The sequence below is a fragment of the Denticeps clupeoides genome, chromosome 5 (genome assembly GCF_900700375.1).
Source record: "Denticeps clupeoides chromosome 5, fDenClu1.1, whole genome shotgun sequence".
Taxonomy (NCBI): domain Eukaryota; kingdom Metazoa; phylum Chordata; class Actinopteri; order Clupeiformes; family Denticipitidae; genus Denticeps; species Denticeps clupeoides.
The window spans coordinates 13,069,344-13,082,540 of NC_041711.1; the positions used below are offsets into that span (position 1 = coordinate 13,069,344).

Genomic DNA, 13,197 nt, shown 5'->3' on the forward strand with positions numbered 1-13,197 from the left:
GATTTTTTAATAAATCCTTCAACTCTTGAATAACCTCCTTCTATTCAGACCTGCCACGCTCACGTCCTCGTGGTCCTTTTCCGCTGCAGAGGCTGTCTCCACCCTTCATATGTTTTGCATATTCAGCCCCTCCCTGCCCTCATCTTGGAAAAGTTATTCACCTACCTCCTCTTAGCCAACATGTGAATCAACCAAAATATAGGAAAACGTTTTGACTTGAGCATCTATGAAGAATGACAGGGATGCAAAACATCTTCCAAAAGCAAATCAATTAAATAATATAAGCATTTTAGATGTACGTGTGCACCAGGTGATTATTAATCTAAGACTTTTTTTTCAAGATAGAACAAGAATGACGAGCTCTGGGCACCTTGCATTTGAATTAATGCCACTAGTACTAAGATAAGAGCATGTTACTTGTGAATTGCAAAATGGTCAAGTATTCAAACATGAATAACATTTCAACATGTTTATCAGCACCAAACAGAAGTGCATTTATAGATCATGAAGCAGCACGAGCAAAAAGCATGAGCAAACACATACAGTTACATTGTACGGAAGAGAATTGTGTAAATATTTTGTCAAAACATCCTTACGTTTCAATTGTCTTTAAATGAATTAATCAGGACGACACACTTACAGAACGCTCCCACTGGCTGTCTTCGTGATGGTACAGTAAGAGCATTCAATGGGCAACTCACAGAACGGACGATTCTGTGTAAGAAGAGTAGTGAAAGTGCCAGAAGGAACGTGGGAACGTAATATCGATCCTTATTATATATTTACAATAATACAGCGCACAGGCAAGGTTTAGTGTAGCGTTCCCTAAGCAGAATGTCAAAAGCAAACTGTCAGTTGAACCAAGACACAAAATTAATTAGGTGCCAAGCATAGATATTCTGCATTGCTGAATGTAGAGGAAGATGGCTTCCAAAAATGCCCCTTTCATGTAATTTATCCTTAATTAACATACAGGTCAGTTATGTGGTGCAATCAATTACATTTCGCAATTTACAAGAATACATTCCTTGTTTCCTTTTCATGTGGAAAGATTTAACATGTTCCAATACCAAATTCACGCAAAGAAATTATGAAAGTATATCAAATAAATCTAAAGAAACACTTTTAGCATTTTAATGCTGAAATAAATTACAGCTAAATTAATATTGAGGATGGAAGCTTTAAAAAATCCTTTAAAGCAATGATAATTTAGGCTAAAGTCTAAACCTTTCATGTTTTATACTGTGATAAATATAATTTAAAATCATTTAATTCAACTGAAGGAATATATCGTTCAAAAATAAAGGAAAATGAACTGAATTAGATACCAATAACATCGAAAATCATTTTATTTAAAATGTTACTCATCATCTAATAATAAGTGCTTCATTATAAGTTGTCTTACCTGTCTCTCGCTCTCTCACACACAAAAATGACTGAACACGGTCTGTCATCAGTTATCCATGTTCCTCAATTCCTTCATTTGTATAAATTGTGCAAGTCCCATTGAGCCACATCTGTAGAATTTCTATAGGCATAACAATGCATTCTGGGAACCAGGACAACATTCAGACTGCCTCCTGTGTCCTGAGAATGCACGTCCAACCACAACAAATCCCTACTGAACCAGACTCTTCAAAACAGTCGCAATGTCCTACAAAATCTCTGCTTACAGGTCATCTGTATTAAAATATTTATTTAGCTCCAACCACTCAGTGACCACTGTGATAAAATAATTATATGGATATTTATATATATATTTTTTATATTACAAGCATTATGCCACATCAAAATCAATGTGTCCCTCCTGGAGAGTAACAGGAGAGCGCACACACACACAAACAAGCATTTCAAACTCCCTTTGTCTACAGATGACAAATCCCCATTAGGCACAGTCCAGCCTGAAGCCAACGGTGTGTAATCGGACGGTAAGACAAAAGACCAGACCACATCAGTTCAACGCTGCAAACCAGTGACTACTACACAAGGAAAAAGGCGTCTATGGCATGTCTAACACAAAGATGCTGCGTAAAAACCAACACCGCCTGTCAAGCGGCATTGCAGCCGTTTTTCCTGCTCAACACTGAAGCGGCGTAGTCAGTAAAAAGGGGCGGCGCCACACACGTTTAGGTCCTATCACAGTGAGAAATGAAAAACAACCTGCACTTGAACCAGACCCTTCATTGTTTGTGCCAGCCTAGATGTTGGTATGGTACATCTACATGGATGATTTAAAAAAAAAAAAAAAAAAAAAAAAGTGGGGTTTAGTACAGAGCAGGGTGCATGTACAGGGGAGCTAGGATTCCTGATGAGGTTGGTCACTGATGGGTGTGTCCGTTGATGAGCCCAGGCTTTCTCCTTGTCTGTCAGGGCCCAGGTCCAACCCCTCATCCATTGTCTCCAGTTCACTTTGGTCTAGAAGCTCAAAATCCTCTTCTTCAGCAGGCATGAGTGTAACGTCGGGCTGCTCCTCTGCGCTCGTTTCCGTTGGGAGATCTTCATCCTCTTCAAGGCTGAGGCTGTGAGGCAGGGCAGCAGATACATGGGGATCCAGCGATGACTCCAGGGGGCAGGGGGGTGTCTCGGTGGGCATGAACTCTGCCATTGAAGGTGCCTCGCTAGCTTCGGTGGAGCGCAGCAGGGCTGACAATGTGTTCTGCACCACCGCCGAGATGGCCGTGGTCACTATCTCCTCACTGAGAGCCTCCAGAGACCGACTGTGGGCACCAGCCATCGCACCACCTTCTTCCTTCACGTCCTCCCTCCTGCCCCCTTGCACTGCATGGCCAGCTGCAGGGAGTCTCCCATGGCCATTGAAGTGTGTGTTGACAAAGTGGAGTGGGGAAGCCAGGTGCTGAATAAAAAGGCTAGCTGGGCTCTGAGACTCTGCTTCCAGGAGCTCCCCGGAGGAACCCTCTGCTTGGCTGGGCCCTGAGATTCCCAGAGGGAAGCAGAACAAACCAGGCTCCATGGATGGGAAGTCCTCCACAGAGGGAAACTCGGGCAGGTCCCTGGAGAAAGTCTCCTCCGGTTCACTGTTCAGACTTTGTTGGTCCAGGTCTATAGAATTGAGAGACATTTGAGACTGGAGCATCCCGTAAATATATCAAATTATTAGAATATTACCTACAACCAATCAAAACCAATCATGCATGTCAAATATAGTCAATTCTACAGAATTCAATTATTAAAATGAATATCAGTTTTGACCACGTTTTAATTTTATCCTAGTACACTCAAATCATTAGTGGTGATTAAAGATAAGTAATAGTCCCTCTCTCACCATTTTTATTTCTCAATTAAAAGTGAAATAGAAAGAACTTGCTGTCATACAGCAGCTTAAATTGTATTGGTTTGTTCATCCAAGAATTTGCTGCAGCCCAACGATCTAAGAACAGCAATTTATGCAGCACTCATGGTAGAAAACCACAGACCTTCAGAAACATCTGTAAGCTGCGGCGTGGTGGCTCTGGACACAGAGAAGCCGCCACTCTCCAGGATACTGGCCTCCTCGTCGGACAGCTCTGAGTCTGTGATGGCCATTGCTAAAGCGGTAGTCTTCACATCCACCTGGGCAAAGGAGGCAACGTCCCATTAGTGAGCGGAGCGCCTCGCACTCAATGGGCGATTCTGCAAAAGGACTTGCAATCCATGCATTTTGGCTTCACTGCTAAGGACCTTCACATCACATCTGTACCCACATTCCCGTTGGACCCAGGTGCATTGTGGGTACTCACTGTAGGGGCAAAGCATGACAGCTCCTCCTCACTTTCACTCTCCGTCTCTGCCCTGGGCTCGTCGCCCTCTTCTGACTCCTTCTTCACCTCTGCAGAAGCAACACACAGACATGCATTTTTATTAATTTTTTTTTACATGGGGCCATTCCAGGACATTCATACCCAGTCACACAAAGGTTACCCGTTGGGTTTCCATAGTAACATCATGCATCATGAGGCTGTCTAAAAGCTTAAATGCTGCCGGCGGCAACACATTAACAATACAAAATTCTGATGTAGCAAATTCCATTGGCTTTAATGATCATTTCTAGTGCTATGACACGAAAATGTGCCACTGCTTACAGTATGATAGGAACAGCCACTCTGAGACTCACTTCTTTTCTCATGCTTGCGGTGTTGCGTGTCTCCCTTCATGCTGTAGTCCAGCTTCATCAGGATTGGCTCAAGGCCTGTGTACATCTTCTGGATCAGTTCGTGGTACACCACCAGCGGCCACAACAGCACACTCAAAACTGGGCGTGGCAAATTTCACACAGTCAGAGCCACAAGACAAGGGATAATTCTGGTGGACAAACGAAACATGCCCAGAGGAAGCCTACAGCAGGCTAACTCACCTATGATGTATGAAATCATGACTCCTGGTACATAGTGACCAACCACAGCCAAGACACTGCAACTGGCACACATCATTCCACAGAACTGCAAAAGGGAGGAAAAACAACTTGCAAAATACTGTGTTCTATGTAGTAAAAAATTCTGTGTAGAAGCATGTAGGCACGTAAAACATGTAAATATAGATCAAGCTTTTTTTTTTAATGTACATACAGCACTGTGCAGATGTTTTAGTCAGTAGTGAAACCAATAAAAGGTTTTCCATCTTTCCAAACAATACCTCTGAAATTGTTCAGAAAAGGAACTATATAAAAGTTTCACACTCAGAAAAAAAAAAAATTATTAAAAAGTGAAATTTTGTTTAAATTCAGAAAAACTGTTGATATCGAGAATGATCTCCTACAAGCAAAAGTCTACAGATAGAAAATAATATTGTGTTATATATTGTGCTGCTAACATAACTGTCAAGACTTATTTTGTCTAGGCACATACCATCATTGTTTAATGACAATGAAATGCTGCAATAAATGATTTAGATAAATCAATATTTTTTGTTATGTTCAAAACATCGATAAACAGCGGTTTGGTGTTCACTGCTTTCTTTGGTTCCTTAGTCTCCTTCACAGTACTGTATGTGCACTAAATATGTATATTGCTCAAACTATTGACAAGAAAACTGAAATGTATTAAAATATTAGTATCAGTTTTAAGCAGCTGGACAACTTTGGAAATGTTCAATGCAACTATAAAAACAAGCGAGTTAACAACCACAACAAAAATAAAAGTAAGAAGTGGAAGAGATTGTGTAATGTGAGAATGTTGAAATTAATCATATAATGGCTGATATTGCATTGATGCAGCCCAGAACAATCAATTATCTCATAATGATGGTGGTTGGTGATTATCTGACGACGGTATAAAAATTCTTGTTAAAAAATTGTGCCGGTAGTGACTGGCTGCCTCACCAGAGTACAGTGGCCGCTGCGTGCCGTGACGCATTTTCAACCAATACAATCAAAGCGGCAAAGTTTTCTTTCTACCGCTTTCAAACACACACATGAACCAGGAATGGAGGAAAAGCTGTTCTTTCTCGAAGTGTCCAGAAATCTACAAAACGACATTATCGTCTTATTGGAATTTTAGAAAAATATGCATGCTTATTGCACAGAGCCCTGCAATGCCTTTGGTCTAAAAGCAGCTTTAGATTTGCTCCAATGGGCAGAAAATCGGTCTGTCTTCAGTCCGCGCTCACCTGACGTCATGGACGTCTGAACCAGTGCCGTTTGTGTCATCAGGTTGGAACGGGTTTTATTTGGGTAGTGGAGGAAACCTCGGCTGATGCGGAGAAGGGTGTGCATTTAAAGGAGAACTGCCAGTATATACGGCTGTTACAAGGTGAGCGAGGACTTAGTTTTACTGCTCATTGTAGCAAATCAAAGAGTCCACGCAGCTGTACGAGACCTTAACTCTTATTTGGGAACATAAAAAAAAAGATGAACAACAATACACTTCCAGCTTTAAGCACCTGATAACATACTGACCATTTTGCACATTTCTGCTCTTCTTGCAGATGTCTGTCTTGTGTCCCGTTTGAAATATCCAACATGTCCACTCACAAGCATCCTACATGATGTTGTCCAGTTTGTCCCGTTCATACATATATATTTTTCTTTCTTTTATGATTGCACTATGGGGGGTCTGTGTGAAACATTATTTCAATAAACTCGTCTATGTACCAGAAGACCCACTGATTGTAAGTCTCTCTGGATAAGGGCATCTGATAAATGCTGTAAATGTAAATTCATGGTATACTGTCGTAGTGACAAAAAAACGAATCTTGAATGCTGAATCATGTGACAATATAGAAAATGTATGGGATGCATTGCAATGGCTTTGATAATCGTAATCGGATCGTGAGACCAATGAAGTGTACTGACAGTACAGCATGAATGCACGAGTCGCTTTCGGCCTCACCTTGCCATGATTCTGCCGTTTGAACTGCAGCATTTCCTGGAGGTACAGGCAACAGGTCAGGTAGCTCTCTGCCAGGTGGTGGCTGAGCTCGGCCATGCTGAGGAGGCGCGGCTGCACTCTCATGGTCTCCCTGACCACCACACACACACACAGACACGCTCAGTTCCATATCTGTTGCAGTGTGACACTCACAACTATTGATTCTAGATAAATACCTTTCAATGATGGAAGCTTCGGGATGTTGGACTGCTGTGCACAGAAAAACACGCATGACTTTTACCAAGAAAATGTTGCATATTGTATAATATTATATATATATATATATATACACACACATACATACATACACACACACACACACACACACAATTTGAACTTTAAAACCGTGAAAAAATGCCTATTGCATAAAGAGTGTATTTGTGAAGATAAGATATTTGCAGTCTTACGGATCATTTTTGGCAACTTGTCCTTCCATCTTTCCAACAGCATCAGTCCGAGCAGTGACACGCTCAGGAGGAACAGGGGTCGCAACGAGGTTGATGACAAGAGCCTTAAACACACACACACACACACACACAGCCATGATGTGAAGTGAGATTTGCATTCCTCGATATTAGTAAATGTCTGGTCCATAACCACATGCACACAACACGCTTGCACGATGCGCTACATTTCAGGTGAGAGATGTGAGCTGCTGGGACTTTGGTGGAACTCGCACACGACGCCGAGCGGCGAGAACCCGGCTGCCCGGCAGGTAACGCCGATTATCCCCCGCGGGGATTACCGCCGACGGTAAACGCGCTCGCTGCGAACGGAAGAGCTCGGAAACGCAGTTTTGTTGTTTTTTTTTACCAGAACACGGTGTTGAGGACGAGAGCGACGACGGTGCTGTACAGCGGCCTCTCCCACACCAGCAGCCGCTGCGCCCACACCACCGCGGGCTCGTACTGCGACAGCCAGCCCTGCAGGCGCTCCCGCAGCCGCTCCAGCTCCGGGTTCCCGTCCCCGCAGGCCTGCTCGGAACCGTCGGCCGGGAACAGGGCCTCGAGGCCGACCGAAGAGGAGGAAACGGAGGCGCGTCTGGCCTCCTCCCCGCTCGCCATCTTATCCCCGCTTTTGTTGTGGTGCGTCTGCGGATCACGGGGTCGGTTTCGGCGGATCCGTCATGGAGGCGCCGTGAAGCGGGCGACGCTTGACCACAACGCTCACACACTGTGCGTTCCTCCGTAAAATAAAAGTCCCCACCTCCTACCGCCTACACGAATACAATAAAAGCACCTTACTTCGGACATACGGGAGTGCATTTGTGTTTACAATTAAAATACAAGGTTTACCACGTTATTGTTTCACATAGTGTTTCTGCACTTCAAATATCAGAAATGTACAGTACGGGCCAAAAGTGTGCACACAGCTTCTCATTCAATGTGTTTTCTTTATTTTCATGACTATTTACATTGGTAGATTCTCACTGAAGGCATCAAAACTATGAATGAACACATGTGGAGTTATGTACTTAACAAAAAAAGGTGAAATTACTGAAAACATGTTTTATATTCTAGTTTCTTCAAAATATCCACCCTTTTGCTCTGATTACTGCTTTGCACACTCTTGGCATTCTCTCGATGAGCTTCAAGAGGTCGTCATCTGAAATGGTTTTCCAACAGTCTTGAAGGAGTTTAGCACATGTTGGCCCCTTTGCCTTCACTCTGCGGTCCTGCTCACCCCAAACCATCTCGATTGGGTTTCAGGTCCGGTGACTGTGGAGACCAGGTCTCCACTTTTGTTAAGTACATAACTCCACATGTGTTCATTCATAGTTTTGATGCCTTCAGTGAGAATCTACCAACGTAAATAGTCATGAAAATAAAGAAAACACATTGAATGTGTCCAAACGTTTGGCCTGTACGGTATATTGGACATAGCAGCAGGCTGCCTCACTGAATACGACGAGCAAATGACTTCTTAAACCAGTGAAAGACCAGCTTTCACGCAGGACCTTTATTTTGAAGGAAATACCTCTCGCACCCTGGCGGATTAGGAAAACGGGCAGACACGTCACGTGTTTCTTGTTTACCCCTCCACTGACATCTGCTGCTGTAAACGTACACACACACACACACACACACAGAATATCTTTAAAAAATACTTTATTACAAAAATATAAACACAAAAACAATATTTGTCTTATGACTGGAACAAGCAAGTATGGAAAATGGATGGAGGGGCAATATTATAACTACTTATTTAATTTTCAATTAAAGTTATACAGTTCCTCAGTACAGCATAAGACAACAATTAATGAAAAAAAAAGTACAATTAAAAATGAAAAGTATGGCTTAAATTCTCCTGGAATAACAAAACAGTCACTCTCTATCTGCCTTCTTCACCAGTAAATCAGAGTCATGCGATGACATCTCCAACTTGCCTGAAATGTCTGGAGGAAATGGCAAGAAAGGAAGAATGGTATGATTCAGCTCATTACTTTCCAGGAGAGTAACCTGGCTCCCGAGAAACATTTCAGCATATGATTCACCAATCCATCCGAAAGCAATCAAAATGCCTCAAACAAGACTCATTTCCCTTGAAATTGCCATAACAATGAAATTATCTTTAGTTTAAAGAATGTAATACATTTGAGGTGTGTACATAGTCAGGATGTATTTTGAAGCATTATATGTTACGAAGCAGGAATAAGCAGGGTGTCATTAAACTGGCTAATTATTAATCAGTCAGGCCAGTGTATGTTGAATTTGCCACAGCGAGGAGGAAGCTTTCCTTGAGTAAATGTTGTACTTGTAGTTTACACAGCTGCTGTGACCAAAATAAGACATATTTATTGGAATGTGAACCCATTCAGGCCTTTTTTAGCATCAGAAACTCAGTCAGTCTCCTAAATAATGCATGGAGCCAAACCAGTGACAACAAACAGCAGCTGCTTGCATGTCAGGGTCTCTGACAGCCTGGGGTGACCCCCTTGGGGGTCATTGAATGCCAGCAGAAGCCTACCTGGGCTGGGGGAAGGGCAGTTAGGAGGAAGTGAAGGGGGCTGACATTTCCCACCGGAAGTTAGGCGAAAAGGGCGTCAATACCTGCGGGGCTTAAAACCAAGGCCTGGAGGAGGTCGGATAGAGAAATGATGCCTATCACCAAATCATCACTGTCCACCAGCACCAGACGATGAACCTGGGGAAAAGGCAGCGTTCCTTTAAAAACACAGCTTCTTGTGGAAAATACCAGGGATAAAGACAAAGTGTGTGTTTAACTTGTATCACAACAGTAGCAGGTTCAGTATTTAAAAAGTCTCAATTAAATGTAGAAAAGTCACTTAAAATAAATTGACCATAAAACCTTTAATTAATATTGTGTTTAAGCTGCATGCTGACCTCTGCCTTTACAACACGTTCAATAACGATCTCAAGGGTCTCTTGGGGGTGGCATTTAATCACACCCTCCACGAAACACGTCCGCCTCCGTACTGCCTCCTGCATGGTCATGTTGAGGTTGTTGTAAGTCTTCTGTGCTGCAAGGTTCTGCCTCAATTGTAAAAAAAAAAATTGGGACGTTTAACAAAGGACGCGTTTGAACTACATTCATTTGAATTTTGAAATTTGAACTACATAAGCTTACAAGCCAAGACTTACAATGTAACTGAAGATAACCATTAATAAGTACTCTTAATTGACACCCATGTATCCTGTCAGAAATGGAAAGTATTTTCCCTTTACTTACAATCACGTCAAATCTTGAATACAGAGCCACCACCTTTCCTGCACACAAGAAGATTGCACATGTTAAACAGTAAATTATATTTAGCCATTTTGCACATTTTGATTAAAAACATTTCCGCAACCACACAGTCAACCTTTGCTGTCCACCACAGGCAGAGCAGACACCCTCCTCTCCACAAAGATGGACAAGGCATCGTAGACAGTCGCCGTCTGGTCAACAGTGGCAACGTCTTTAAACGTTCCGATCCCTGCCTCGTCAATCCGCTTCTGCAAAAAACGAGGCTTTGGGATCATAGTTCCCTGTGTGAGATAAGGACAGAATCAAGTATATTTCATGGGCAAACATGGTTTGTTGTATGTATTTTAGGCATGGACTCAGAGCCTTACGAATATGTGGAGGAACTTCAGAATCCTTTTGTGTGTTAGAATGTGCAGCACATTTCCAGACCCCGGGTCAATGACTGGCAGCCGGTGGATCTTGTATTTCAGCAGGGAATAGATGGCATCAAAGAGGCTGGAAGAGGGGTCGAGGGGGGTAAAAATGTCTTGGAACTTTGGGTATTTTCTCTGCTAACAAGCTTGTGTTATTGCATGGTGGACGAAATGAATGTATACTTTTAATTTCATCTCGTTGTGCAGGAAAGGGAAGTACCTAGCTTCTGGCGTGATACTGATGAGGCTGTGGTTATAATGCTGGAGATAGACCTCTGTAAGATTAGACACAGAAAAATGTAATGCATGCACACCAGAATAGAAAGGTTTTGGCACTCTTGGTTGAAATGTTTGTTGCTGTGAATGTTGAACACAAGATTAACTAGTTCACAATGTTATCCTGCAATGGCAGGAACAGTGGAGGAACATGATGGTAGAGTCAGCCTACTATGCACATGAAATATATGCTTTCGAAAGGTCAAAGTGGGATAAAATGTGCAGAATTTGGAGTAGAAAGGTGATCACAAGAAAAGAAACGTCACTCTAGCTATATTCAGTATACAGTCAGCAGCACAAGGAGCATTCTAGAAGTAAAAAAAGCTTGAGAGGATGGGAAACAAGATAATGGTCAGAAAAATGTACACCTCAAAATGTACAAATGGAATTACCCAATGACCCTCACAAAATTTGCAGAATCTCAAATGTAGATGAAATGAAAGCACTGAACAAACTTTTGTTTAAGGTCCTTTTCTTGTTTTGGCACATTGTACCCATAAATTAAAATGAAATTTTGGTTAAAATAACAAAGAAATGTCTCATCTTTAAACTTTGTGCCTTTTACTCATTTACTATTTACTGTAACAGACATTTTAAGGCCAAAATGTTTTCATTCATCTGTATGTGTTCATGGAACGTCACCTCCGCAACACAATTTGGCATTCAGAGCTCTGGATAACTGGGATGCTGTGACTAATGATTGTGTGAGCGAGACACGGCCATGTCTCTGTGTTAGCGTTATTTACTTTGAAAAGAATCACCTCTCCAAGTTTCAATTTTGTGCTCCTCCAGCTCATAGATCTGGACCTAGGATCAGCAGATGAGGTCATGTCAGTGAGGCAGGGCTTCAGGCTCGGTATGAGCAGTGCTTCACCACGTGCTAACAAGAGTTGGGTGCTCACCATGGGAGATTTGTAGTATTCATGAAGAATGTGGATAAAATCTGTAATGGTGAGCATGCCTGCAAGGACAAAGGGAGTCACAGACTGAGCGTGTCAGCAAAATGACATTAAAAGTGCATACACTCTACATTACAAGATGACGTGATGTGTTTTTTTTTCCTCACCCACAAATCTCTGTGATTTGTTGTCCCACAGAGGCGCAGCTCTCAAGCCATTCGCAACGAGAGCAAAGAAAGCCTTTTTCACCTGTACACACACACACACACACACACACACACACACACAGCACATGCAAAATGAACTGGAGTTCTGTAAGAGACAGCGCCATGTATTTGGTTTGGGGAAATGTGTCCCCAGTGTCACCCACCCCACTGCATCATCAGGGGAAGCTGAACTACAAACATCCATGTTCCAATTAGACAAATGTGTCGCGCATATCAGAAAGGGGAACTAATTTCCACAAGGGTAATGACCGAGGGTGACCTTGTACAACAGCGGTGCCTTTGAGCTCCAGATTTCCCTGTGATGATGATTTGCACGAAACGAAACCGGAAACACCAGAGAAACAGAACAGCATCTGTACTTAAGATCTATTCATCGTGCACGCTCATTATTTGGTGAAAGTAAAATCCACCTGTAATGAAGTGTCAAAGATGACCAGTTTGCAGCTGGTTGGGATGGCATCGTAGCAGCAGTGTTTCTTCATGAATTTTGTGTAGGCCTCAGTGTCTGGATCAGGAGCTTCTGCAGATCAGAAGGTAGATCAGCACTCCTGCAAACCTGTTTAGCACCACAAATTCATCAATGATGCGCTGAAGCATGTTTAGAATGTACATGGAGGAGCTGGGAAAAACCCTGTTATCTCCACCCAGGTTTGTTCCCAGGTTTGCTAACCTGTATTTCCCTTGGACAGCCCCTGCTCTGTGGACTCCTGCTGGAAAAAAAACTGCCTGTCGGGTGAAAGGCCAAAAAAAGTAGCTCTATAAAGTAACCTCATGCAGGAAATATCGCTGTTTAATGCAGCGTTTACTAATGTTTGCTGGGGTAATTTCTAATTTTCCCTTGGCTGCATCCAGACCAAATCACCAGGCTTGCTATGTACCAGTTGACACCGAGGAGTGGACTCACCTGCATGACGCCGTCCGTGCTGGGAACGTACGTCCCGTGGAAAGCCAGTGTCTGTAAGGCTTTAGCGTCCACTTGTTCTCCGACTGCGCATGCACACGCTGTATCCCAGACGATCCCAGAGTGGGGTCTATATTAGGAGCTTGAGCAGCCCGGTGGTATGTAGGGAGGCGGGGCAAGGCTAGGTTACAGTAACCAGGGACGTGGCGACGTGGTATAAAAAGAAAGAAGGCATCTGGGTCTCAGATGAACAGAGAAAGGTGCTGTAAAAGACGTCCACTTCGACTGAACATTGATGTGTGGGGCAGGTTGACCAAGATTTGCCTGCTGCCAGTCTTGCAGTTCCAAATGCTGTTCATTCATGTTCATTCTTCTCCTTTCTAGGATGGGGAGATTCTATTAAATAGTGAT

At 42.9% G+C, this 13,197-nt stretch overlaps 2 protein-coding genes and 1 long non-coding RNA gene across 8 annotated transcripts; 1 reads left to right on the forward strand and 2 right to left on the reverse strand.

Annotated features, from left to right (window-relative positions):
- Nucleotides 1–1,331: 1,331 nt before the first annotated feature.
- Nucleotides 1,332–7,538, reverse strand: retreg2 (reticulophagy regulator family member 2). 2 transcript variants are annotated; one of them, XM_028982100.1, is made up of 9 exons: nucleotides 7,176–7,538; nucleotides 6,770–6,873; nucleotides 6,539–6,569; nucleotides 6,324–6,453; nucleotides 4,352–4,436; nucleotides 4,112–4,249; nucleotides 3,738–3,826; nucleotides 3,435–3,570; nucleotides 1,332–3,060 (listed from the first exon to the last, which is right to left on the reverse strand). In XM_028982100.1, exons 1-9 carry the CDS (start codon nucleotides 7,424–7,426, stop codon nucleotides 2,297–2,299), a joined length of 1,728 nt encoding a protein of 575 aa, XP_028837933.1. In that variant the 5' UTR covers nucleotides 7,427–7,538; the 3' UTR covers nucleotides 1,332–2,296. The 2 variants fall into 2 exon arrangements, with proteins under 2 accessions (XP_028837933.1, XP_028837932.1); XM_028982099.1 differs by having other exon boundaries at nucleotides 6,539–6,572.
- LOC114791332 (uncharacterized) lies at nucleotides 6,805–7,559 on the forward strand. The gene is made up of 3 exons (XR_003749978.1): nucleotides 6,805–6,914; nucleotides 7,001–7,077; nucleotides 7,179–7,559. It is a non-coding gene; the product is annotated as an uncharacterized LOC114791332 (long non-coding RNA).
- A 969-nt stretch (nucleotides 7,560–8,528) lies between these two features.
- Nucleotides 8,529–12,905, reverse strand: prkag3a (protein kinase, AMP-activated, gamma 3a non-catalytic subunit). 5 transcript variants are annotated; one of them, XR_003749804.1, is made up of 13 exons: nucleotides 12,790–12,902; nucleotides 12,556–12,595; nucleotides 12,296–12,405; nucleotides 11,826–11,907; nucleotides 11,662–11,720; nucleotides 11,506–11,566; nucleotides 10,704–10,758; nucleotides 10,439–10,565; nucleotides 10,186–10,351; nucleotides 10,053–10,090; nucleotides 9,707–9,853; nucleotides 9,330–9,506; nucleotides 8,529–8,757 (listed from the first exon to the last, which is right to left on the reverse strand). XR_003749804.1 is itself a non-coding variant. In XM_028980560.1 (13 exons), the coding sequence occupies exons 1-13, from the start codon at nucleotides 12,793–12,795 to the stop codon at nucleotides 8,687–8,689; spliced, it is 1,053 nt and encodes a 350-aa protein (XP_028836393.1). In that variant the 5' UTR covers nucleotides 12,796–12,905; the 3' UTR covers nucleotides 8,529–8,686. The 5 variants fall into 5 exon arrangements, 3 of the variants coding, with proteins under 3 accessions (XP_028836393.1, XP_028836394.1, XP_028836392.1); XM_028980560.1 differs by having other exon boundaries at nucleotides 9,413–9,506; nucleotides 12,556–12,592; nucleotides 12,790–12,905; XM_028980561.1 differs by having other exon boundaries at nucleotides 9,413–9,506; nucleotides 11,521–11,566.
- Nucleotides 12,906–13,197: the final 292 nt, after the last annotated feature.

Excerpts from the sequence above, each read along its gene's own strand:
- retreg2 (XM_028982099.1), bottom strand. The coding sequence starts at position 7,426 with ATGGCGAGCGGGGAGGAGGCCAGACGCGCCTCCGTTTCCTCCTCTTCG. Across the intron at positions 3,571-3,737 it reads TGTCATGCTTTGCCCCTACA|GTGGATGTGAAGACTACCGC; the intron begins GTGAGTACCCAC and ends TCCTTTGCCCAG. Across the intron at positions 3,061-3,434 it reads GCTTACAGATGTTTCTGAAG|ACCTGGACCAACAAAGTCTG; the intron begins GTCTGTGGTTTT and ends TCAATTCTATAG.
- prkag3a (XM_028980559.1), bottom strand. Across the intron at positions 10,566-10,703 it reads AGTATCACGCCAGAAGCTAG|CCTCTTTGATGCCATCTATT; the intron begins GTACTTCCCTTT and ends CCCCTCTTCCAG. Across the intron at positions 8,758-9,412 it reads CTTGGTTTTAAGCCCCGCAG|ACATTTCAGGCAAGTTGGAG; the intron begins GTATTGACGCCC and ends CATTTCCTCCAG.